This window comes from Oreochromis niloticus, linkage group LG6, assembly GCF_001858045.2.
Source record: "Oreochromis niloticus isolate F11D_XX linkage group LG6, O_niloticus_UMD_NMBU, whole genome shotgun sequence".
NCBI classification, from domain to species: domain Eukaryota; kingdom Metazoa; phylum Chordata; class Actinopteri; order Cichliformes; family Cichlidae; genus Oreochromis; species Oreochromis niloticus.
Window position 1 is genome coordinate 32684983 of NC_031971.2, and position 27119 is coordinate 32712101.

General features: G+C 41.2%; 1 protein-coding gene and 2 long non-coding RNA genes across 5 annotated transcripts in view; 1 reads left to right on the forward strand and 2 right to left on the reverse strand.

The window, feature by feature from the left end:
- LOC106098867 (UDP-glucuronosyltransferase 2A1) lies at positions 1-8103 on the forward strand. Of its 3 annotated transcripts, XR_002062318.2 has the most exons (8): positions 1-374; positions 3196-3676; positions 3797-3945; positions 4030-4161; positions 4367-4454; positions 5173-5392; positions 5583-5896; positions 7959-8103. It is a non-coding gene; the product is annotated as a UDP-glucuronosyltransferase 2A1 (long non-coding RNA). The 3 variants fall into 3 exon arrangements; XR_003220453.1 differs by lacking the exon at positions 7959-8103 and having other exon boundaries at positions 5583-6521; XR_003220454.1 differs by lacking the exons at positions 1-374; positions 7959-8103 and adding an exon at positions 698-806 and having other exon boundaries at positions 5583-6521.
- Positions 175-628, reverse strand: LOC112847112 (uncharacterized). The gene is made up of 2 exons (XR_003220455.1): positions 510-628; positions 175-407 (listed from the first exon to the last, which is right to left on the reverse strand). It is a non-coding gene; the product is annotated as an uncharacterized LOC112847112 (long non-coding RNA).
- Positions 6997-27119, reverse strand: part of aspscr1 (ASPSCR1 tether for SLC2A4, UBX domain containing) — a 22783-nt gene continuing 2660 nt past the window's right edge. Inside the window, exons 4-17 of the mRNA XM_005458508.4 lie at positions 25905-26005; positions 23307-23364; positions 23136-23209; positions 21440-21971; positions 21024-21083; positions 19458-19597; positions 18513-18594; positions 18364-18430; positions 17944-18006; positions 16773-16825; positions 12356-12407; positions 12119-12188; positions 10162-10349; positions 6997-7273 (exon numbers count right to left, since the gene is read on the reverse strand). Coding sequence (XP_005458565.1) covers positions 7263-7273; positions 10162-10349; positions 12119-12188; positions 12356-12407; positions 16773-16825; positions 17944-18006; positions 18364-18430; positions 18513-18594; positions 19458-19597; positions 21024-21083; positions 21440-21971; positions 23136-23209; positions 23307-23364; positions 25905-26005 — 1551 coding nt within the window. The 3' untranslated portion in view covers positions 6997-7262. The remainder of the gene's footprint in view (positions 7274-10161; positions 10350-12118; positions 12189-12355; positions 12408-16772; positions 16826-17943; positions 18007-18363; positions 18431-18512; positions 18595-19457; positions 19598-21023; positions 21084-21439; positions 21972-23135; positions 23210-23306; positions 23365-25904; positions 26006-27119) is intronic.

The following is a 27119-nucleotide window of genomic DNA, read 5'->3' on the forward strand; positions in this document are numbered from 1 at the left end:
CCTATCAGAGTGCAGCTCTTAACCCGTAGCTGACCTCTAGGCAGACTACACTCTGGACCTGCAGCTGCAATCTGACTTTAATTTGCTCACAAACTCGGGATCGTTTTGTTGTTTCACACATGACGCAGGTTCCCACGTATCCTCTTCTTCTTCTTCCCCTCTCCCTCCTTCTCCTTCATTCTGTCGCTCCAGTACACGGAGGCCATGCTCTGGTTTTTCCGGGAGAGTTCAGCCATTGGTTGAACATGCGGACCATCATAGAAGAGCTGGTGAAGAAAAACCACTCGGTCACCATCCTAGTGCCCGATGCATCGCCTACTGTCAACTACAACAACAGCCGCGATGCCGCCAAGTTCAACTTCCTGGTTTTCAAGGTAACACTGGCGGTTATACAGCGTGTTTGTAGTCTGACGGAGAACAAAAAGAAAAGTAAAGAGACTCAGATCGATCAGAAAAGCAGAATAAACTCTTCAGAACTGAAAGACACAATCCAGGGCTTCAGATCTTACTCCGTTTCAGATTTTCCGAGGAAACCCAGATAACAAGCAGTAGTTTTCACGTGACGTCAGAGCTACCTGGCGATGTAGTAGTAATGACATTAGAATAACACTGATTCATTGTTGTGCCGTTATAGTTGATTGTTGATCTGTTCATAGTTGACCAGATGACAGCAATCGGGAAATTAAAGCTGCTGTTACCTGAACTATTCCGCAGCACCCGTCTCACAGTGGTACATTCCATGTGTCCACTACTGAAAACATTTATAGTTGACCATAGTAGTCACTGCACCACGCTCAATATATCAGGTAAGAATATATGATTTTATCCATTATTTTAAAGTTGAATTGGAAAAAAGTGAATATTTCTTGCCGTTTATAGTTTATTTAAAACCTTTAAAAAGTTTATTAGAGAGTTAGATCTAAATTGGTTGCATAGCATAAAAATATTTTTAAAATTAGCCCATACAAAATAGTAGGGCAAGTTAGCTTAAACAGAAGGAGAAAAGTATACTTAGACAACACAATATCTGAGAAAATATAAAATTTTCATGTCATAATTTTCAGAATTTTCCTTCCATAAAGCTAGCAGAAAGCTATATTAGCAATGATGCTATAAAGTTGTTAGCCAGGGTGTACCCCCCACCCCTCGCCCTATGGCTCCAGCCCCACACCCGTGACCCTGATGAGGATAAGCGAAAAAGAATGGCTGGCTATAAAGTTGCTTCAAAATGTTATTTTCTAACTACGTTTTTATTATTTTACAATTACGCACTTTGTACCGTAATTTACACAGTGTTATCGATAGTTGTAAGCCTTGAAATGTAGAGCCAACCCTGCTAGTTTCTTAGGATTTTAAATAAACAGTTTAAACTTATTGATGCTGCACACAGGTGTCTATCATATTATTTTCTTTGACTTTAATAATGAAAAGGTTACATACAGCAGTGCTCAGAGGCAAAAGCTAGTAACACTTGCACAATGGGTAACTTTAAACTTGTGTATTCTACACATCTGACAGTTCAGCTGTTAGACACAGATACTAGTAGTGGAACGATTGAAATAAAGCAGCAGTTCTTTAGATGAATTCTCAGGGCTCTTTCATTAAAACAAACCTAATACTCAGATAATTAGAGTATTTTAACTGTATTATAGGGGTGGAATTGTGAAGGTGAAATTTTATTGGAATTTGTGAGAAACGTCTGGGGGATAATGTGTAAGTAATTAGTATGTATTTGAATTTCATGTTCTCCCTCTTTTTATTAACATCTTTTTGTCTTATTTCAGATTCCAGTTAAGCACAGTAAGATAAACAAGTCCTTAAAACAAGTCCTTAAAATATCCTTTGTTATAAAAGTCTGAACTTGCACAACACTACTAGTAAGTAAATAAGTAAGTAAGTAAAGTTTATTTATTAAGCGCTTTTCACAGACAGGCAGTCACAAAGCACTGTACACAAAGATTAAAATAAACAATGCAATCAATAGACATTATACACAATGTAAGAGGTTAAATGTAAATAATGTAAAGAATATAAAATACTTAGATCAACAACAGGCTTGTTTGAATAGAAAAGTTTTTAACTGCTTTTTAAAAGCACTCATAATGGAATCACGTTGGTCAACGAGGTGCAACTTTAGGTCAATGCTGGCGTGGAGTCAGGTGTTTCAGACATTTGTCACTCAGTTGCAGACAAGCCACCAGTTAAAAGAAATGTCAGGGACTATTAGCTGCGTTCAGAAGTCAGTGGGACTTCTGTATCACTGGACAGCGCTCACGACTGCTGTACAGTGTACGCCTAGTAGTGTGTCGACTTTCTCCCTGCTAAAGAGTTTTGGCTAGAGGCCATCATCTGAGTTCAGATGAGCCTCTCTTTCTTGTGCTTTTGATTTTTTATTTTAGATGGCCTAACTCAGCAGGTGGGGGTAAATTGAGTTTCTGAATTTTCCTTTGCCCAGGCAGTGCTCCAGATTGGTTGGGTGGTGCAGGATGCCAGATATCCACCTCCATCCTGGTGTAAACAAAAAACAGGAAATTTAAAGTAATATGTTAAAGAAAATAATGTTATAATGTTATAAAATAAACTTTTTTCTTAAGCAATGCAAAGATGTCCATTGTCATTTTTATATTAGATAAACTCTTATGCTTAAAAATATGCTTAAAAATTGTTAAATTGTAACAGAATGGTTGACAGATAATGTTTATCCTTTTTTTACATGATGCATAATATTTTTTTCCACAGGTTTAAATAATTTGCAGTGGCTTGATACTGATTGAAATACCTGCAAAGTCCTGTTTTAATCATGATTTCCTTGTTGTTTCAATGTTAAATGTAAAAATGTGATGAAAAACCAATGTCAGATTTCAGCATTGAATAAATGAAAATAATGTTGATAATCTGATATTGATTTAACATTATTTCAGTGAATGTTCACTACCAGGGAAGCCCCCTGATATAAGACCTCAGTGTTAAACTTTTTTTTTCTGTTTTCATGATTTGTTTGTGCTTGTCTTTGAACTCACAACACACCCTTACTAGGCGATAACTGATACTACTGAGCAGTGTGTTGACTTCCACCAGATCCCTATGAGGAATCAAAAGAACTTGGTGAAGTGTTGATATTTAACAAGAATCAATAACTTGATCAGGTGTTGTTGGTTTTTTTTTCTTTCTTTGTTTTGTTTTTTTTCCCTGCAGGTGCCATACAGCAGGGAGGAATATCTGAGCCCCATTCAGGAATTTCTAAACTTCTCCATGCACGACCCCTCAACGCTGCAAGTGGCCATGAAGCTGATCAACTTCATGGGGCGGACCTTGGACTTCGCGAGGCAGCAGTGTGACGGGATTCTAAAGAACGATCAGTTGATGGCAACTCTGCGGGATGCCGCTTTCGACGTCGTCCTACTTGACTCCTTGGTAATGTGTGGCGACCTGGTGGCTGATGTGCTCGGCGTGCCGCTCGTCATCTCGCTACGCTTGAGTATCGGCAGTGTTTTTGAGCGTCACTGTGGCCACGCTGTGTTTCTGCCATCTTATGTCCCGGTAGCTCCTGTGCTGTACAACGACCACATGACGTTCACGGAGAGACTAATCAACTTGGTGACATATGTGGCGTCATCAGTGCTTACCGAACTGGGCTGGAAGCTGACGATGGATAAATACTACAGTGAGATTAAAGGTCAGAGGTGAAATCATACTGATGTCATCGTCTGTCTGAATTCATGAGGCATAAGGAATAAAAGTAAACTAATCCAAGCTTTTATTTTGAAGTCATACTCCTTATTTGCTGTATGGACAGGAACTCCCACCAGTGTGTGTGAGACTCTGGGGAAGGCTGACGTGTGGCTCATCAGGACGTTCTGGGACATCGATACGCCGCGGCCAACCCCACCCAACTTCAAACACGTGGGTGGTCTGAACTGCAGACCGGCCAATCAGCTGCCAGAGGTGTGAGCTCTGATCATTGACAGTACTTGTATTCTGAAATGACACAGTTAAATGATGATGTAATGATGATGTCACATCTTACAGGACCTGGAGGCTTTTGTGCAGAGTTCAGGTGATGCTGGTGTAGTAGTGGTTTCTTTTGGCTCCATGGTACCCAACCTGACGATGGAGCGCACCAACGTCATCGCCACCGCCTTAGGACGAATCCCTCAGAAGGTCAGGGCACTCACAGGCAAACAGAGAAAGGGTTATCATATCACTGCATCAATTGTAGAATGAATGTATTTAAAGCACTTAAGCACTGAAAAAGTGCTAGTACGAATGGATGAATGAGGATAGCTGAGTAAAGTGCTTTGAGTGCAAGAACTTTACCTGGATGTTTGTTGGTTCTTTGAACCAATGAGTATATCATTCCTTTCAGGTGATTTGGCGTCACCGTGGTGAAGCTCCACCTGCACTGGCGCCAAACATAAAGATTTCTGATTGGATCCCTCAGAACGATCTGCTCGGTATGACTCATTTATGTTATTATAGGATTGTATGGAAGGTTTTCTTTTTCTTTTTTAAATTGAAAAGGTGATTAGAAACTGAAATTATTGTGCTGTTTAAAATGAATAAAAAATGTCTTCAAAAAGAGAAATGAATTAAAATAATTCGAATCAAATTTTTTTTAAGTTTCAGACTTTTGACCTTGCTTTTGTGTTGTGGGCGTGTATCAAGGGGGAGGGACAGGGCGTAGACTAATGATAGACAGCTCCTGTGTCACATTTGTTGCAAATTAAAGACGGCATAATACATCTTTAAACATATATGTATATCAACATGTTACAAACATTCAACTGTTAATATATTCCATCATAGAATAATCAGAAATGGTGTTTACCTGTTGGCTGCCGTCAGCCTGGGAAGTGGTGGCCATCTTCAACCAAACTGCTAATTTATAAATTGTCAATCATCAGTTTGCGCCCCGCCTCTTCCTCTTGATACACGCCCACAACAAAATAATTCATTTGTTTTCTGAAACACATTTTTAAAAAAAAAATTTAAATAGCAAAACTTAGAATTTCAGTTTCAAAGCACTTCTTCAGTCAAAGCGAACCTTTTCACCTTGATTTAGCTCAGTGTGATTTCAAAAGAAAAGCCTAACAAGGCCTATTTTTTCGAACATTTTCAAAAATATTTGTGAGGTTCTTTAACAATAAAAGTTCTGTTTATTTCCCCCCTCAGGTCACCCGAAGACACGAGCATTCGTGACTCATGGCGGCACTAACGGTCTGTACGAAGCTGTGTTTCACGGCGTGCCTCTGGTCGGCTTGCCGGTGTTTGGCGATCAGTCTTATAATCTTAACCGCATGAGCCACCTCGGCACTGCCATTGTCCTCGACTTCAACAAAGTGACAGCTGAGGAGCTGGCAGAAGCACTGCATGCCATCGTCAACCAGCCAAGGTAAGGGTGATTATACTGTGAAAAAGTTATTTTATGTACATTTCTGTGCAAAGACCGATCTCCATGCACTTGGACCTGTTACTAAATTTTGATTTCCTGTGTTTGACCCTGCTCCTTTACATTAAAAGTGCACTTTTGTTTAACAATGAAACAGCCATGTGACTTCCTGTATGTTTCCCATGATGCACAGCTACAAGACCAGCATTCAACGTCTGTCGGCGGTGCACCGCGACCAGCCGGTGACGCCACTGAATACTGCCGTCTTCTGGTTGGAGTTTGTTATGCGACATCGTGGAGCTCGGCATTTGCGGTTGGCTTCACATAATTTGAACTGGTTCCAGTACCACAGCTTGGACACGGGCGCTGTCCTGCTCGTCACTTTGATGACTGCTGCTGCTTTGTGTTGGGCAGTCATACGCTGCTTCCTGCAGAAGTGCAGACGACGAAGAGGAAGAGAGAAGGAGGACTGAAGAAAGTTTTTTTTTTTTTTGGAAGGGTGCAAAGGTGAGAGCTTGCTTGGGGCGGAAGAAATGGCAGTGGGGGTAAGCCAGTCAGAAAGCAGAAGACCAAGAGGTCTCATTCCTCACTGTCCTCTGTCCGCCATGCTGGATTTACAACCACAGAGCACGGAAGGTTACTGCAAGTTTCCTTACCTTGCCCAGGGTCCACTGTGCCTCTTACCCTGTGAGAGCTACAGGCTCCCGCCCCTCTTTAACCCCAAACAAGTGGGAGAAGATGGATGGATAGGAGTTTGCAGACTTAAGTAATGTTGCAAACATCCAAAAAGAAGAAAAAAATATGTATTTTACTTGAAAACCAGTTTAAACTTCTGCAATGTGAAATAGTTGTCCTTCCTTTCCCTTGACAGAGCGGAAAAATGATACTGAACACGTGCTGAGAAATTTTCAATAGTCCAGCCTTTTTCTGACTGCAGAAACTGACCCAAATTTTCCCTCCCTAGACACGTTCAACAGTTTACCTCAGCAGGAGAAACACAGTTAAGAATGACTGCTAAACCACTAAAGTGATCCAGATTGTGGAGTGCGCAGCTCACTGGGACGCTTACATAAAATGGGCCGTCGTTAATGAAATTTGTCTCACCTGTGCTTTTCCTGCTAAAGTTCTTTAAGCCTCCAGGGACGTTTCACCTTTAAAACAGCACCTGTTATCTGCTAAACCTGCTGTGAGGAGGGCTTTAGTGTAATGCAAGCAGATGGAGAATCATCAAAGCTGTTTTTAATGTTGTGTGTGGGGGTAGCAACTTTGATAGATGGTGCACTGACAACACAAACCTATGTCGTCTCCTTATTCTGCTTCTCTGAATGCCACCTATCCAATACTTTGTGGCCTTTCCAAACTGTAGACAATAGAATAGAATGGAACAACCTTTGTCGTTGTACATGTATAAGAAAATTGTGGGTGCTCCACACCAACTTTGCCGGAATAAAATATGAATAGTAGACAGCAACGAATAAATAACAAACAAGAGAAATATTATGATGGTGAAAATGTTAACTGTGGATCCTGATCAAATTTACCTAGAAGTGGCATCATGTGATCAAGTGCTAGCATAATTAAAATGTAAATTAAATACAACAGACACATTTGTTCATCAATCTTTATTCACTTTGCACTACACTTTTCTCTCAGCACTCTTCCAGATCAGCAGGAATCAAACACACCGATCTTCTTGACAATTAACACATTCAATCATTTCAATCATTATTTTAACCATTTTAAAACCCCGGCTTCAGCTCTGATGGATTACATCCACTGCAGGTCACAAAGCCGAGCCTCTAGTGAAGCATAGCAAACATTTAACTTGCGTCAGTCTGTCACGGTCGGTCCTTCCCTTAGCACAGCAGAAGTTTTACTTCTTACCTTTAGAAGACAGGGAAAGCAGGAATTAAACGCACTGCCAACAAAAAATATAAACAGTATTTCTCTTAGCTCCCATTTAGTTACCCCCTCCTTCTTGTCCCTTTCTTTTACCATGTTATTTTATCTTTTGTTAGTAAGTGGTGTTTCTATGCATGCAGATCTTTTGAGCCAGCAGTAACAGTTGGTTTACAGCTCAATTTTGGGGGGGCATTTTTGCCTTTATAGGATAGTGAAATAGTAAAGATAGACAGAAAAATGGGGAAAGAGAGGGTGAAGAAATGCAGCACAGGGCCGGAGCACATCCTTGACCTGGTCCTCACCCTCAGTTGGAGCTGTCCCTAAACTGAGAAATGTCCACTAATTTCTAATCCTGTCCATTTTGATCACTCCCAATGCAAAGCTCAGCATTTTCAGCTCTGCCTCCTGTTTTTTTATCAGTGGTACTGTCTCACAACCATACATCACTGCTGCTCTCGCTGTCATTTTTAAATGTTGCCATTCACTCCACCCTGCCTGCACTCTCCCCTTCACTTCTTTTGTGCATCGGCCATTGCTTTGAATGGCTGAACCCAGGTGTTTAAACTCGTTAGGTTCACTACTTCTTCACTGTTACACCTGCCACCCTTGTATTTTCACGCATGTGTTCTGCCTTGCTTGGACTAACTTTCGTTCCTCTTTTCTCCAGTGCATACCTCCACCTTTATAGGCTCTCTTCCACCAGCTGCCTCCTCTGACTACAGATCGTGACGTCATTCGCAAACACAATATTCAACAGAGACTCCCGCCTGATCTCATCGGTCAGCCTGCCCATCATCACTGCAAACACAGAAGGGGCTCTGAACAGATCCGTGATGTGATCTCCCACACCCACCTTGAACTCATCTGTCACTCCTACAGCATACCTCACCACTGTCTCATTTTGGCATTTTGAGTTGATGTTGCTAATAACTCAAAATGCCAAAATTCAAAACAACCCACTTATGACATTAAACCATATAGAAAACTGTATTTCCAAGTAGAATTTTGGACATGTTTAGTTATGTCAGGTTGACTCTGGACCTTAACTCCAGCAGAAGCGGGTCATGTTTGACATAAGAGATCCACAGATACAAAACCATCACCTACTGACCACCATTCCTGGTTGAACCCTCAGACCTCTATGCTTTGAAAGTGAGAGAGTCTGAAGTTACACAGAGACCATCAAAAGCTTTTTCTTTAACCAGCAAGCATCAATAAGACATATCTAAGAGTAAACTGTTTGTAACTTGTCCTTTAAAATGAACACGCAGAAAGTTGATGACTGCCTTCATGTGCTGATTAATGACAGAGTAAATTAAGGCAGATAAGGAAAAAATATCCTGAATATGTTAAACACGCTTTGTTGTCCAGATCAATACACAAACACCGAGCCTGGATGCAATGAAAACCAGTTAAAAACAAACCTGGTATCATCCACCCCAGCGCTGTTTTTCAAAACACCCTTCACAGCATGAAACCTGCAATAAATCCAGTCAGCACGACACAAGGCAGATCATCGTGAAACAGGAAGGAGAAGAAGTTTAGTTTAAAAGATGCCGGGCTTTAATCGAGGGCCAGAAAGACGCCAGAAGGCTGAACACTACAAGTGTGCTGGCTCTAATACCGAATCCTCGGGAAAGCATCAAAACACTCTGCCCATTACTGAACACACTAACGAAGACATGCCAACCAGCCTCATATGCTCCGTGTGTGTGTGTCCTCTGTAGTGGTCCACACATGGAATCTATAATTCCTGATTCAGCCAGCCTCCCCACTTTTTCTTTTAACTTTCCTCATGAAAGACAAAACAGCCATGACTTTCTTCAGAGAAGCGCAAGGACACACACGGAGATCAGCCAGAAATAAAATGAACAGAAACACAAACAAGATGAAGACAGAGAAGAAGAGAGTCATGTACCAAACAAAAACATCAATACGGTGACCACCAGAGACAACCACAGTAGAACAACAGAGAGGCGCTGGGACTGGACAGACCACAGGGGCTCGTGCTGTGTGATGTGGCCCGGCAGCAGGCTCTCTCCCTGGGCACGATGAGTGTCTGTAGTGGTCTCCTGGGCTGGAGGGGGTGACCATCCTGAACTAATTGGATCATCCTTACATGCATCCTGATCCTCTGAGTCATCACAAATTCAGCTTTCAAAAAGCCATGTCCTATTAGCTGTGGTTTGTGTGTGTGTGTGTGTGTGTGTGTTTACCATGACATGAATCGTGTGCCTCAAAGCCTTCTGTTCTTTCTCAACATTTAAAAAAAAAAAAAAAAAAGTGGTGGTGGGGGGCAATGCTTCTTTCTGAGTTAAATGTGTTGGAGGAGCTTTTGCAGCTAATGTGTTTGGTGCAGTTCTGCTGTGCCTACAGGTTTTCTTTGTGCAGGTCTGAAAGTTTAACTATTCAAACCGACAGCGAGGACTAAAAGAAGGCAGTGGACTCAAACTGGTATTTGTTTGATGCTTACTGGGATTTGAGAGAGGCGTGATTGTGAATGTCAGAGTTTCTTTCACTAATTTCAGATCAATTTTCAATCTTTTCCTCATCAATTTTCAATCTGAATGTTTATGTATTTGAAGTCCGTGTGAAATGACAGCAGCCCAGCACAGCGGGCCATAGATGAACGAGGAGAGGATCTTAAAGGAGTGAAATAATAAATCAACCATTTTCTTCTCATAACTTTTTGGCTGCACCTCACTTTCATGATTTCAAGGTTTGACTCCATGTGCTGTTGAAGATGCGTGAAACAGTTATTGTACCTTGTAAACTGCACTTGTCATTTCTTTATTAAAAAAACAACAACACAGTGTTATTTAAACACAGATCCTTTCTCTTTGTGTTTGTGCTCTATTTTCTGTCCTGACCTGGAAGTTTGAGCCACTTAGGCACCTTGCCCGGGTCAGATCTGGCAGGTTTGGCTGCCTGGGTTTGTGTTAATGGGTCTTCCTCGTTTTGTGTGGATCCGCTGGCTTCCACTGTAGGCTCTGGGGGAGGCAGCGGCTCCCTGAAGCCACCAGAGCTCGAGGAGGGAGTTGAGGACTGGAGCATGCAGCTGAAGTAGGAAGGGACATAAAAAAGAGAACAAAATGAATGACGTGAGTATGAGAGGATGCTGCACTGAACAAAGTTGTCACATTTGTCTGAGTCATAATTGGTTGCTCCCACATAGATTTTGGTAAAGGGAGTAAAGGGAACATGCCATCTTATGCCAAAGGAAAATAGTCGCAAACTGAATGTTCGCCAAACTATGGAGACATCATCCACTGAGCCCAAGGCCCTCTGTGATCCAGGCACTTTAGTTCATATCAATGAAAATTGATTTTAAAAAACGGTTTCAGGACATCAAAGTTGTTTGATCAGTGTAATAAGTCTAAACTATTAAAAAGAACATGTGAACACCAATGTTGTTCCTTAATTTCATAGATAAAAACTACAATCATGTAAAGATACGACTAAATTTGAAAACTTGAAACAGAGTAAATGTAGAAAAAGGGGAATCTTACAGATACAGTGATTTGTTTTGACCAAACATTTATCCCATATGGTGATTTTTCCAGTTACTGTCTACAGAAAATGCATTTTGTAATTTCCTCACCTGAACCTGTCACAGCTGGATCAGAGAGTACATCATGTATAACCAAAGTATGAACAGACCAATATATCAGCTGAATATCAATACTTGATTACATCTGGCTAGCTGACTGTTTATGTCACCCTGTTTAAACAGAATGACATTTACTGAAGTGGCCAATATTTAAGAACTTAACTCTTAAATAGTAGAGTTTGAAAAAATGCTCAAACAAGCACTCTCAAAATTAAAAAGTGAAAGCATACCTTTCATATGATCTAACCACCTCTATCATATCCATGATTGAAAGCTGCAACCCAAACCAAACTGTTCTAAAGCACAAAAAACAGATCAAACCTTCAGATCACCAATGATTACATCTCTTTGGAAACTGGCCTAGCTGTGTGTCGGGCCTATGCATAACCTCATAGACCATCATCTACAAGTTGTAGGTGTTTGCTGTCACCAGGGGGCAGCGTCCAAAACGTGTGGAACAACTAGTCTGTCGCCTGTACTGCTGTTGGTCCTCCAATCAACCATGGAGAAGACATTACTCATGATTTGAAGTGAGATTTGCACACTTCTTTGTTTGCGTTTCTCCCTCTACCTCGTGAACTCTGATACATTTTACTGGGCTATAAACCATCACTGCTGGTTTTCTGGAGGACTGCACACCACCATGTCTGAGTAGGATGCATTCCAAGACCTTTGGATAACACCTACACCAATAAACCCAGTGCACTAGCATGAATCCTGCTTAAATAGGTGGAGTTTTGCTTTTGAAACTATGATGTATTTACTTCTAAAGTTATGAGGAATCACACATGCTAGAAAAATGTAAGTTTGACTAACCCTGAGCTTGAAGCTAAACGAGATAGGGATCTGAAACAGAGGCCTTGTTAATGAAGCTGAAGGACAACAGGTGGGGGTGACTTTTGGGAAGCTGGCTCTATCTTTAGACAGACTGGAAAATGGTGTGCGTGTATGTGTTTGTGTGTGCGTGTGTGTATGTGTGTGAGTGAGTGAGGGAGTGAGAGAGCGAGAGGGAATCTGTATGCGTGTGTAGGAAATGAGGGCGCATGGGGGCACCTGCTGTTTAGGCACAACCTCAAAGGGATTCCAATGATGACAGCTTTGTGACAGGAAAATAGGTTGGTTGCTGCGGGATACAAATGCATATATACACACACCCAAACACACACATAACCAACTGCACATTTAAAACACACACGGACACGTGCACATGCACACACCTTGCAATGGACTCATTCGCTTGTACGGCTGAGACGGGGGATTCGAGCAGTTCTCTCTTCATGTAAAAATCTGTGGAGGAAACACACACACGCGCACGCGCGCGCACACACACACACACACACACACACACACACAGAGAGACAATGTAAGCTATTGTTTTGTTACATTACATTCCTCGATAATACACCAGTATCTAATCCAAATCAGCATATGAAAGAAGGAAATCAGACAAAAACCTGTCTTGACATCAGAGCCGAAGTACACGAGCGCACCAGGAAACAGGTCGGCCTGCAGACACACAGAGGAGCAGAGAAGGAGTGAACGGAAGCTTCTAAAAATGTCTGGCACACATTACAATTTCTGCAAAACACGGAAGAATCCAAACAAAACCACCTCCCGCTACACGCAAACCGAGAGCTGCCGCCACATCCAAGTCAGTCAGGTTCATTTTTGGGGATGATTCATTGCTCAGGGGACCTGAACCAGCAACCGTTGGTTCTTTGAAGCAGACCACAAATTGAGCACCAATCAAATGGTTAGTGAAAACACTTTCACCCCTGAAGCACCACATTCCTCTCCAGTGATAGTCTTAATGGGTATAATGGGCCAGTTGCAGCCAGAAATTATCAACCGTACAATTATGAGGTGGAAATGCAGACAGACAGGCAGGCAGGGCACACGTCTGTCAGTCTAAGAGAAAGGAAAGACAACATCTGCTGCACAGGAGCTTCAGCAAGTGGTCATCATCGCCACAATGTCGGCAGGTGTAAATAAGTCTGAGCTGAATTTAAGACTAGATTAGTCTAAAAAAATAAGGACAGCAGCTGAAAGCAGAAAAAAGTTAAAGAGCTCAGTCAAAAATAAATCTAAATGTAATGCAATAATCAGGGTATTAAGTAAAAATCTAAAAAGATATGAGGTGTAGGAGGTGAAGAAAAAAAGACATCAGCACACCAGTGCTGCTGTGTTGTGAGGATTTCTAGACACCAGCTTTTAAAACCAAGATTAATCTTTATCATTAAGACATTCGTTATTAAACTCACATTTTCCTGAGACCATCGAGCAGGCTGGCCAACTAGGCCTTCTTCAATATAATCATCATCAGGGTTTTTCATCAGTGTGTCATAAGCCTCGAGGCCAAATGATCTAAACTGACCTACGCCTGGCTTGAGAATTTGTGCCTTTTTGTATTTCTATTGTTTTTTAGGCATGAATTAAAGCTAGCTAATGTTACCTACTCTTACGAAACCCTCAGTGTGTAGAAATAGTGGCGGTGGGTTCTGGAAATTCTTTTAATTAAAACGTTTACGACCCATCCGAGCTGAATTTAAGACGATTCACGACTTCAAAGGGCCTTTTATTGGTAAGTGTGTATGTAAGACATTAAAACAAAATTAAAAACACTAAAGTCCTAAAGATGTTTCTGCTGCTTTCCCTCTTTCGACACACTGATGAGCACCAGACGCTCCGCTCCAGGAATCCTGAAAGAACTGATCCGTTTGTCACAGACAAACGTGCAGAGCTGTGAGAAAGTGACATGTGCCTTCTAAAGATCTTTGTTACCATGTAAACAAATGCCCTGAAAAGGAGAGGTTCAATAGCTTCCTTCAGTCTCACCGATGAAACTTCATAAACATTTTCTGACTCATAAGCAGGTGACAGAGAAAAAAAGGATAGCTCCGCTCCCAGTGGATCAGCAATCAAAACCATTTATAAAAATCTTTTTAGATTTATATGTGATTTCACAACCAAGAACAATGGTTTACACATCACTAAAATACAACACTAACAGCATCTTTTCACATAAATTAAACAGCCTAAGCACTGCAGGGTTTTGTAGCCGTTTTAAAATCCACTTTCTGAATCCCGACTTTCAATTTCTGAACTAACAGTTCATACCAATGCTACTAAAATCCCCAATAATCATCCTATAAATGATCTCAAAACTCTGTTCATGACATTCACAATAGCATCAACAATGTATATTGATCAGAAGCAACATTTAAAAGGAGGTGGAAATGCTGATTACCCCTGTTATAAACCCATCTAGACTTTTCCATCCAAACAGCTGGTGTGATGGCTCCCGAAGTGCAGCAAGAAAATATCCTCTATATCTTCTATTGCTCAATTTGGTTGAGCATGTGTGACTTGCTGATCAGTTTCCTGATCTTAGCCGACAGAACTGACACCTGGTGTGGTCTTCCAACCGTACCACATTCACAGACACTTTCTTCCTCATTCTGATGCTCGGCCTGAACTTCAGCGGGTCGTCGTTTTGACCACGTCTACCTGCCTGAATGTGCCGAGATGCTGCTATTTGATTGCGTTTTAACACAAATATCTAATCAGTCAAAGTTAAGTGCTGTATTTAAGATGTGTCTGCTGAATATATGTGTGCTACAGCTTGTGAATACAAGTAACTGCACTTCTTGTCACTCTCGACAACCTGCTTTTATCCTTGTGAGGACTGTACTTTGTCCTGGATCCAAAATGACTTAAATCATGTAGAGACTGGGCTCTGTTCAGTTCCTCCCAACAGGTAACTGTTTTCTACCTGTGCCTGAAGAACTTCATGGTAGAGGTCATCTCTGTTCACATAAACTGCATATGTGCAAAGACATAATAAGACAGAAACCAGACATTTTAAAAAATCAGGACCAAAACTCTTCAGAAGAATTCTGCAACAGTAAGAAATGACTAACGTTGAAGGAGAAAAAAGCTTCTTTTTTTTAAAGTTTATTGTGTCAAAATTGTTGATTGGGGATTCCCTATAATGCAGTCTTAATGTCCCGATAATCAGCGTAATTGCAGTTGATGAAGATGACAGCTCAAACTAAGATTGCTGCTGAGCTGCTTGGAGGACAAATATCTTTTTTTCTTTTTTAGAGGAATGAGGCTCTTCAGACACTCTAATCAGCAGTTAAAATATACATTAGACGCAGCAATGATGCCATAAAACATTTTGTATATAACTTTCCCTCCAGACTCTTAGATAATCAGCAGTGTAAAATAAAGGCTGTAGCTGGGGTCTGGCGGGTTCACCCAACACCACAGGCCGTCTTACACACACACTGTCCTTTCTCTGGTTGCTAAATTGGGACACACTGGCCTAATTGCTATTATTACAGCCCTGTGAGCAGGAAACAATGTGTTACAGTGAAACAACAGGCATTCCTGCAATCCTGCTCCGTCTGGCAGCAGGAGCAACATTTCCATTCGGGAAAAAGACGAGGCCAACGAGAAGACACCAGTGTATGTGGGAGAGAGAGGGTGAGTGTGTTTAAAAAAAGAAGTAGAGAGGAATGGAGAGTGAAAAGGGAAAAGAGGCAGAACGGATCCTGATGGAAGACAGAGGGGGAGACGGATGAGGGAGGGGATGACTGGTATCAAAGGACTTCTGGGTTGGGAAACATTCCTTTCCTGACATGACACAAAGTGATTAAAGTGTGTGTGTGTGTGTGTGTGTGTGTGTGTGTGTGTGTGTGTGCGCGCGCGCGCGCGCCAACGTCTATGTGACATGACAAAAAAAGATTAAAGATTCTTTAAATGTGTGTGTCGAAGATTGATGTATAGACAGGGAAGCGGAGCCAGACAGAGTGTGCGTATGGGAGAAATGACACCAAGGCGGATTAAAGATTTTGTTTTTGTGCACTTTAACGCTTTTAAGTCCCTAATGGATAGAGACATGGGGTTGAGAGAGGAGGGGTGAGGCACAGGAGAGGGCCGGAGAGAGGGACCATGTGGGTGCTGGAGTTGGAGGAAAGAAAAGAAGAAGAAAAAAAAGGAAAAGAAAGCCGGAGTTGGGGTACAGGAGAGGGACGAGTAGTGAAAAAACAGACGGGGAGAGTTCAGAAGGGGATGAAAAGATGAAAAACAAAGAATGACATCAGAACATCAGACGTGATTCAGAGCGATCGTGACACCAAAGGGGTATGAACACACCAACGCAGCCATATTTCAAAGTGCACTTTTGAGGATTGTTATCTTTTATAGCAGTCCCTCAGAGGAGCTGAATCTTGCTCATCATCACAACACGATATCACTTCAAAAATCCGCCTCTTCCTCCACTTCTTCTTCTGTGCGCTTCAGGTTGAATCAAAGTGTCATGTGAAAGAACGAAAGGCGCCGATGACAAAAATGTTTGCCAAAAGAAAGTGTCTAAAAATACAAGAACCAGCAGCGCGCGGGAGTGTCGAGGTGATCAAGCATATGTATCTCTTCACATTTTGAATAAACTCAAAGGCTACAAAGCATCAAAGCTGCCCATTGCTCTGCATGTGTGTGTATGTGCGTGAGCGTTGGTGTGTTTGTGTGTGTGTTGAGATCAAAGCAAGGTCTGTATTAACCCCATGTGCCAGTCTGGGAAAAATCAAGCCCAGCTGGGGTCAAGGACAGTGGAGAGGGGGGAACAAGTGCGAGCAGAAGCGAGGGAAGAAGGGAGAACGGGAATGTAGCGAGGCTTTGAAGAGCAGAGGAGGACCAGCTGATATATTTTATGTCCATGTTGAGGGGAAAAAAAAAAAAGGTTTGTAGTTGTTTTCTGCAGTTTCACAGTGATGAAGTTTGTTCGGTTTAATTCAGCTGTTTTATTACTGAGTATTATTACTTAGAAGCTCTATCAAGGTAATCGAAGGACAGCGTGAGGAGTCTTACCTGGAAAAGCGTAGCTGAAGGGTCATCCAGAATAGTTTTTGGAGGGGTAATGACTGAAAAAGGAATAAGAAAAATGGTCAAAATGATAAACTGTAAATAAGTCTTTAATACAACACATACATAAACACAGGAAAGTTAATGCTGACAAATGAATGAAAAACAAATGGACGCAGCACAGAGACTTAAGCTTTTACAAAACAACAGGAGCAACTTTTAACCAAAAAAAAAAAAATCTTATTATTCACATTTGATCTGTAATTTGGAAACATGACAGGGAAACTGACACAGTTTCAAAGCTTTGTGTGTAGGCAGCACATATCAAGGCTAAAACTGGTTCCTGTCATTTTTACAAGTGGAGTTAAATTAAAAAAAACAAACAAAACAATGGTAATAATAAAAGCAGGTGATATTGCTGATAATTTTAAGGTTGATCATTTTGGGATGAGGTGGAACTGGAGATTAAAACCATGGATGTGTCGCCAACAAATCTGCAACAACTGTGTGATGTTATGTCGATATGGACCAAAATCAAAAATGTTTCCAGCATCTCTCTGAATCTGTGCCACGAAGAACGAAGGCACCTCTGAAGGCAAAAGGGGTTCGACTCAGTACCTAATAAAATGTCTCTTAAATGTAGCTTACTCTATAAGGAAAAAAAAAAGTTTTGCTTTGGATAACTGTCACCAAACCTCACTTTCCAGTAACCTCATACATCTTAAGCTCGCTCAAATGTACCTGGACATAGTTTAAATAAACAAGAGACATTATCAGTAAAATCTAACTAAAGAAAATCCAAATCCAGGCAATTCAAATGAAAACAATTCAAACTGATAATTCGGATCCAAAAGGTTTGTAGACAATTCCTCCTTTTTCAGGCTCATAGAAATGTTTGCCTCAATGCATGTAGACCTCTAAAAATTTTGAGTTTATCAGCATTTTTTGCAGTTTTGGTCAAAATTGTAAGTGTTATTTTTGCATTGATTTGACACTAAAGGAGTTTGGATTAAGCCAGTCATCAGATTTGAGGTTTTTCTGGTTATTTCAATGTGCTTGTAATTATGATCAGAACTATTATGATTTGGAATAAACCAGAAGCAGAAACTGATGTTGTAACATGGTCAGACCTTCACAGGATGAAGATGACGATGCGGGGAAATTTAACGATACTTACATAGGTAGAAACTGAGCTGAGGGTCCTCCAAGTGACTCCTTACAAAGTGCCTCAGAGCATCAACTGGACATAAGACACAAACAAAGACACAGATTACCAGCTGAAGCACAAACTGGGCTGTGTGCAGCTACATCGGTCTGTGTGTGGACTGTAATTCATTTGTCAGAAGGAATTTCCCTGCAATTTGTTGTTCTGCTGGTTGTCGTGTTGCTTTCGGGCTGAGGTGCATCTCATCGCTGGAATTACAGACCTGTCTCATTCTTTCAGTCTCTGTCACTGTGGTGTGGCTACAGTCGTAAATGTGGTGAGGGAGCCGCAAGTAGCTTTCACATTGCAGCCATACCTGTGGCTAGCCAGCTGAAATGAACACTCTCCATAATGCATGTGCACACACACATGGAGGCACACACAAACACACACCTGTCTCTAGAGGCCTGAAGAAGCCCTGTAGAACATATCGGTCTGGAAACTGGACCCTCAGGACCACCTGGAGAGGCAGAGTGGGCTATTTATAGTGCACCTGTTTTAAACGTACATATATTAAAATGTGATTATGTGTACGAGCTTACTTTGGGATATTTATCCATCTTCTCCTTTATCTGTGATTCTCTCAGAGATTTAGTCATAAGCGGAGCCTCCTCCAATAACTTCCTGAGGAATGAGGGACAGAGAGAGAGACACAGAGTTACAATGAAATGAGTCGAGAAATAAAAAGCAGGTTGTTTAACCCACAATGAGTAAGACGTGCAAAGAAAACAAAGAATCACTGTTTCTTTCCTACCCCTACTCGTGTGTGGTGGTGTGTGTGTGTGTGTGTCTGTGTGTGTGTGCGTGCGTGCGTGCGTGTTACAGGCAAATTGCTTTGGTCGGCTTAATTCCACCCTTGGTAATTGCAGTCATTGACATGGCAGTAGCCATGAGGCAGCCATGTCAGTGCAGACAGAGATTAAAGGATGTGAGCGGTGAGGTCTCAGCCTGACGGTGTTTGGTCGATGGCTGGAAGATAAACGTCTACACGAAACAGAACTACTAATTGCTCCCAGCGTGCCATATTTAGAAGCTTTTGTAGTGTTTGTGTGTTGTCTTATAAATGAGAACATGTTTGCAAACACACACGATGTCTCAACAGCTGTGGTCTGTTGACGCCACATCCAGAGATTGCAGAATAAACTTGAACGCATCTGTTTTGAAGAAGTGCTCATAAATAACTAAAAACTTCAAACTGGTCATAAATTTTAAAAAATAAACAAGTAAAAAAGTAAAAATAAAGAAACTTCAAAATGCACACAGTGATGCCCAGCATTCTCCCTGCCTATGGCCTCTCATCACTGCTAGGGTATTTTTGCAATTAAGGGTTATACATCGACAAAACACCGCAGGACCGAATGCCAAACTGACTAATTATCTGTTCCAAACAGCGCAGAAACACATCGGATCCAGACGTGTTTCTGCAGCAACAAGGTATTTGTACTAAATACTGCACCCAGTCACTCAACCATTTCCTCCTTCCCCACCTCTCGCTCTTCAGCTGGGCAAAGCGCTTCCGCACATCATCCACGGTCACTTCAAAGAACTCGTCCGGCAGATCCCTATAGTCCTCAGACTGATGGGATGTCGAGTCCAGGTGGTAGATGAGAGGCTCCCTCTCCACTGGCTGCAGACAGAGGGAGATATAAGAGTGTCCGCAACAATATTTGGATCTCAAGTGTCCAAATTTTAGCTTTATTTATCACAGCAGAAGTCTTGTTTACTTCTCACGGCCCCTATTCCCTTTTCGGCCACGGTAGAATCCTGCCCTTCCCTGAGCCTGGTTCTGTTGAACATCTCTTCCTGTTAAAAGAAAGTTCTTCTTCCCCACCATCGCCAAATGCTGCTCCTCCTAAATGATTGTCTAAATGTTTGAGTTTTCTCTTAAATGTATTCATAATTTACTGCACAATATTGCATTAATTTTAATGTGCCTTGAATTTAAAGGTTTCTTTAGACAAACTGAATAGAGCTGCCTGGGGCTCGGGAGGTAGAGAGGGTCATCTACCAATCAGAAGGTTAGCGGTTCGATCCCCTGCTTCTCCACGTTGTTAAGAGCACGCTGAAGAGAAAGCTGACAATCACTGACCAATAGACATCTACAAACAAATTCTGTAACACCAGTGATGCCCCCGCCCCCCACAAAGAGCCAGACCACAGCTGAACCAGGAAACTTTTAAACTATTTGCATTGCACAGATTTTCACAACAGTTTGAGCTCCTCTAATCATCATCATCCCAATCTACTGTGGTAAAGATGTAAGTTTACCACCATGTATTTTGTTCAGTGTTCTGGTTAGATGAGGCTGAGATGTCGACTCTGTCGGCACTCTGCATTGAGGTATAATGAGGTGAAACTGGATGTATGCATTGTAGTGTAACATAAACCTTATTTTGAGGCAAAGCCACTTAGCTTCTAATAAATCAAATCCAGATTTTAGTCCTAGTGGCCACTAAAATTACTCTTGGCTTTCTCCACAATCATTCAGATAAGAGTTTCAAAATAAAATAAAACAACTTCTGGGTGTCAAGACTTAAACGTACAGTTCATTTACCCTAGTCTGAATCATTTGATAAGATTGTAAACTCAAACTCAAATCAAGTGAACTCCAAGAAAACCAAAATGCGTCACTACAAACCACGTGGGAATATCAGCCCATTTATTGGCCAAATGGGTTTGGGGAAGGGAGCAACAAAAGTAAATATAGGAAGCAGGTGCTGCGTTCTGGGCCAGTGGAGAAGCTCGAGAATTTACACTGATTTCACGGCTAGTTGCTAACCCGTACAGACCTTGGCACATCTATAGTGCCTTGCTACATTTCAGAGTACCAAGCATAGATTGGTACGGTAAGTTTCTCAAAGGGTCTCGGTGTGGGTGATTTACTGTGTTCAAGCCAGCACAAACAAACTACATCAAGCTGGAAAACGAACCCGAGTTCAATTTAAACTGACTAAATGCTGCAGAAATGAAAACACTTAATTTATGAAGGAGTTGGAAATTCACAAACAGAGAAATTGGTCATCTGAAATAAAGAGGTTACAGAACAAACTCACCTCTAAGAACTCCTCCGCATCACCCATACTATCATGCTGCACCTTGGTAGTGGTTTTACACTGAAAGGAACAGAAAAGGTCCAGTTTCACCAATTACTTATCAGATCAGGACTGTAAACATTCAATCTAAAAAGGACAATTCTTGAAGCCAACAAAAAATGCCCTTAATAAGCAACATAATCTGATTTGAAGTGGTAAGTTTTCATTAATGTGCAAACACATGGCTTTAACAGAAAACATCAATATGAGCTTCAGATTTCTCAGCTTTTATCTTTCATCGTCTTTATATTTTTGTGACCTTGTGGTTTATGTTGAAAACTGGTTAATGGCAGCATAAGGGCCAAGAAGACACAGTAGCTAATAACAAAAAAAGTGCATACACCTGGCAGGCCGAGTAAACTCATGGTTTGGCTGACCTTTGTGCTTGAACCGTGGCTGGATTTGGCTTTCTTGGCTTTGGGTGACTCGACAGCAGCGGGCAGCGCTGACAGAGATGAGGATGATGATGACGAGAGGGAACGTGCAACTCCTCCAGCTGGACCGCCGAGGCGCTGACCACCTCCGGAGAAAGGAATGAAAGGAGCTGAAGAAGTAGGAGATGATGGGTGGCAGTTTAGTCCTGACGGCCCTGCTTTTTCACCATCGTCCTCTGGCATTTGACTTCCTGTGGGAGGGGCTTTAGGTTGAACGGCATCCTGGGGGTTTGAAGCGTCTTCTTGTTGAACGGGTAGTGTGATTGTAGATGTGGCAGAAGATGGCACAGTTTGGGTTTCCGCCGTCTTATCTGGGCATGGCACATCTGTTGCTGACGTCTCTGGAACCGATGGAGCGGGATCGGGCTGCGGGGATGGACTGGGTGTGGTTTCCATGGCAATGGGCGTAGTTGGCATAGCGGGTGTATCCATTTCAGCTTTTTCTCCCGAGTTTTTTTCCTTTTTGAGTAAAAACCTTAAACATAAATCATAAAAAAAGCGAGTAAATGTACCAGAAAGCATAAACCTTAGTAATAAAAATCAAGATTTTCAGCTCCAAACAGTTTATATGGTATTAATACAGGGTGATTTAAAAAAAAGGTTAAATGTAGTTCTTTCCCCTTCAATGTAATCTCCTTGGTTCCACTATGGACCAAACCTAAAGCTCCTACTAGATTTGAATTACTCCCATTCTGACTACGATTTCCCCCAGAGACCTCAAAACTCGCACCAGTATCAACTTTTGTGTTAAACCCACCTGAACTTCATGCCGAAGATCATCACTGCTGATGATATTTCTTAGTCAATGACCCAGAGAACAAAAAGCAGCTTGCAGTGTCCACATAAGGTGCACTGAGCATGTAGTTGTCTTATCAGCATAACCATGATATGCCGAGATGATGGTGTGCTCTCAGGCCATCTTTTTTTAATTTTACATTTAAAGTGTTTGCATCCGTAAATGAGTCCACGTCTGTACAAGTGACATCAATGACATCAATTCCATCATCAGATAATGAATGTTTGGCTTAGTGTGGACATCCACAAGCCTTTTTTGTGAATGCACCAGACGTGTCTGTGGTGTAACTATACTATAACGTTCCAACAACAAATACGCCCATTAGGGAGACTTGTAATAGAATATGTTATAATGGAAACGACTACTGGCTGATAGCATGGCCAACCAAGTACAGACTTTGCTATACTGTGTTGTGCACCATTGATTTGTGAAGATATCTACTGGAACATCCTGAGGCATCTGACAGAAAATAGGGTGATTTGTGGCACGTACCATCTTGCACCTGTTCACAGTACACTGAAAACATTTGAGTTTTTTGGCCAAGACATTCAGGTAGCCCTATTTGGCTTTCTAAGACATCTTCCTTTTCCTCAAACACAGAGAAGGAGATGTAGCAAATCTGCAAGTGGTCAGAAGGGACTTCTAGGGAGTGACCAAATGTAGCAGGGGGTGCCAAATCGGTAGATGCAGCTTATCGCTGTAAAAGGAGACCATCTTGAAGGACACTTTTCTGCTTGTCACAGCTGCAGTCATCTTGTAGACTCTCTATATATGATGTTTTAGATACATAATTAATAAAGTCACACCCACAAAATGCATGAAGCATGAAAACGAGCAGCCTACCTGACAATGGCACTTCCTCCTGTAAGACCTAGAGACTTCAAAGAGGCCTTCCTTAGTTCTTCTTCGCCACTCACCTGCACATCCACAGACACGCACATGTGGACAAGCAGCTGTGTTATCATAAAATTCACTTTCATCTCCTGAGAAAGGGAGAGTTAAAAGACCGCATACCTCATCTCTCATGTAAACACACACAGGAGTGGATCTTGAGTCAGATAGCTCCAACACACTGGAGGAAGGTGGTGAGGTTGAGAAGACACACACACACACACACACACACACACACACACACACACACAGATTAAAACTTGGCCAAATGATTTTCATTTACTTTAAACAAAACCCACAAGTGGCTTTTCCTTGTTGAGGATAATAAGCCTGGTGATTTTACAATAAAACCTCATGCAATGCAGTGGCACACTATCAGCATGTGTAAACCATGTGTGCACAATCCCGTGTAGTACCTAATTGAACCATAAATGTTTTACTATTGTTCTCTTCAATTCTGAATATCAAAGCTTTCCTCTGTGCTTCATAACATTCCTTGAGCTTTTTACATTGCCGCGGAGCTAACATTCATTTCATGGAAGCATGACTTGCTTGGAAAAGTATCAACAAATGCAATGATGTCATTTAATGGAGTGGAGATGAGGGCTGGACGGATGCATGAGCACCTGGGACCGCACAGCTGGAACTACTGAGCAACAGCTGCATCTGTGCGTGTGTGTGTGTGTTTGAATGAAGCTTAAACTTCAGTAGAGGAGTGGTGAGAAGAAGGAATGTTATCTTGGCGTGCTTTCGTTGTGACAATCTTCACGCTATGGAAGATGGATGAAATGCAGTGTTGAGTCCATTAACCTCTTCGTGTAACACCATGACCAAAGTTTGCTTTCTTTCGTGCCTCCAGTTTCAGTTTTATTTTTCAATTCTTTTTTTTAAATATTACACTTTAAATGAATTATGACCAAACTTTCAAATATAGTAAAAATCTTTCCAAGACATCGATGTACCAATCTAAATAGCGATACCGATCAAAGGTTTACTCTTTTTACTCATTCCTCTGGTATTTTTTAGGACCTTATTTTTCAGACTATACGGAGCGATTAAAATCCTTTAATTTTTTTTTTTTTTTTTTTAATCGACAGTGCGCTTTATGTATGAATTCTGGTTGCGCTTACTGACCTTGAACCGAATTTATGTGGTAAAATCGGCACTCAAAAACCTGTCAAAAAACGTTCTAGTACGACTTTGGTAAGCTACAGAGCCGCAATGCTTGTTGAATTGTCAGAGCATTACGGCTACCAAACTCCGCCCGTTTCAGGGCCCAAAGTCAAATGACCACTGCGGCATCACTGAGAGTTAAAAACCCTTTAAAAATTCTTTCATCTTTAATAAAATGATCAGCGTTCCTGCTTTAACAGGTGTAACGGTTAAGTTTAACATTAAAGCGTACAGCTCTGCTATCACTTCCAACATAAATGAAGACAGAAAACTAAACAGCAGTGACGTTTGTAAGGTTACTGAAGTTTGGCTAGCTGGTATACAATGATGTGCTACACACATCATTATGTTATGCTAACACAGCTATGTTAGCATAACATAAACACAGTGAAGCTGGAGGATGAACGCTAACTTTTTTCCACTCAATAAAAGTTAACATGAGCATTCCTTAATGGTTAGGGACAAATGCAATCGCATGGCAGGATGCTGTAAATGGACCAAACTTCAGTCAGAAGAACAACTGAGATAATCCATCCACAATACCAGGTTAGTTATTAATATACTGCAACAAAATGGGAATAGAGCAGCTGTATAGAATTCAACATTAATGAATCAATGGTACGGAAGTGGAGGAAGCAAGAAGAATGAGTTGACTAAAGTTTGACTTATCTGACTGTTTTGTTTCACTTAATGCGTCTTATAATCTGGTGCACCTTATGTATGAAAATAGACCCATTCATCGACAGTGTGCTTTATAATCCGGTGCGCCTTATGGTTTGTAAAATGCGGTACGTTTTTTACATCATCTAGTAATTCTTTTTCTACGCGTTCTCATCTTCTAGCTCTACTTGTAGTTCTTCTACATCTTTTCATTTTTTCCACTCTTCCAGTAAGTCTTTTATTTCTTTGTATTCTAATTCTTCTATTCTTTCTTGTTCTTGTACTAGTTCTTTGTCTTCTAATTCTAGTACTTATAATTCTTCTATTTAAGTTCTGCCAGCTTCTTCTTCTACTGCTTGCTCCTCTTCCAAGTCTTCTAGTCGTTCCTGTTGTCCTAGTACTTCTATTGATACATATTCTAGTCTTTTTTTCCCCTAACTCTTCGAGCAGCTCTCTCAGTCTTTTCTTCTTCCAGTAATTCTTTTAGTTCTTCTCATTCTAGGTCTTTTATTTCTTCTTGCTGTAGTTTCTTGCCTTCTAAATCTGTTATTTGTTCTTCTACAAGTTTACCATATTCTTGCAGTTCCTCCTATTCCAAGTCTTCTTTTTGTGCAATTTTTCACTCGTGGGAATACACACTTAGAGTATGGATCAAAATCTAGCCTTTTCCAAAACAAACATACATACAACCACGTTGCATGATCTAAATATGTGAACAGGGGTGAAAAGGGAGGCCCTGTGTGCTAGAAATTCTCACAGTAACTAACAACATAAAAATCTATTTAGTCGGCATTCAACACAATTTAATTTACTTTTGAGGCCTTTTAACGGTTGTTTTTTTACAAAGACACACAGATTCTGACCCTGTACAATTGTTCATGCACACACCTGATTTCTGGAAAATGTGTGAGCACTTCCCACAGAGTCTGTCCACAGGAGAACGAACCCTGGAGCCGAGAGCCGTCCTCCATCTGTAGTGCAATCCGCACCTGCCACGTATGAAACCACAGGAACACAGATTAAGCATAAAGACCAAAGGCGCTCTTTAACCATTAACCAAATAAAAACAATAATGGAAATAAAAAGCAGTTCTAAACTATCAACATGAGACGGTCCAGAGCACTGATTAGCATTTGTTTCATTTATTACGGTAAGTTGGATAGTGACAGATCCAACAAAGGGCACCAGCTGGATCTGAGTAAGACACTGCTTTTATGCCGCATAAATAAAAAAGAAAGACATCAACCAAAAAGTAGGCTCACTATGCCTTTCCTCTTTTTCTGTTATCTTACAGTGGAGGATGAACATGTTAAACATAACCGAAGATTAAAATAAGTAGTTTAGCATATATATAAGTAATGGATGTGAGCCCAGAGCACAGGATTCAAACTGCTCTAAATGCTCAGTTTCACCAGGTTTTTCCTACATTAGGATCTGCATGATGTCAGTGAAAGTGGACATCCTCAAGCACAGCAGTCACAGCTAACTGCAGTTTAGATCTTGTGTTTCCAGGCAGCAGCCAATCAGAAGAAAGTTGGCTTTAAACACCTATAACAGCTCGTTTTGGATGGAGGATGAACAGAGCCTGCATCCAGCCCCAGGTTAAGATAAATAAGGATTATTTTGGACTGTCCATCATGCATAGCTACTCTAACAGTCCAAGAATAAAACTAAGGAGGAGGAAATAAGCACAATGAGGCCCCTTTAAACACATAATTATCACAGTAAGATTTTCTTTAAATTATTTACATTTTTTTTTCTTTTGACAGAAGCTAAAAGTAATAAAATCTACAGTACAAGCACTTCACGCTGTTGGACTCACAAACATCTCCTTAAATGCCGAAAAGGAATTGATTTTGAAAATCCCCCACGGTGGTCATTTGTAAGTTCTTGGCTCATCAGTCTTGATACATTTACCAGGAAGAAAATTCTTTGATAATCAAAGATGATTAAGCTGCACATGTGGGCCTACCTCAGCCTGAAAATAAGTAACATCAGACATGAGTGCAAGTCTCTGTTGCTCTTTCTCTGAGTCACTCTGCGAGTTGTTTACTCTGCAACGGTGTTGTTCGGCACAGAAAGCACGCTGCATGTCAGCACACC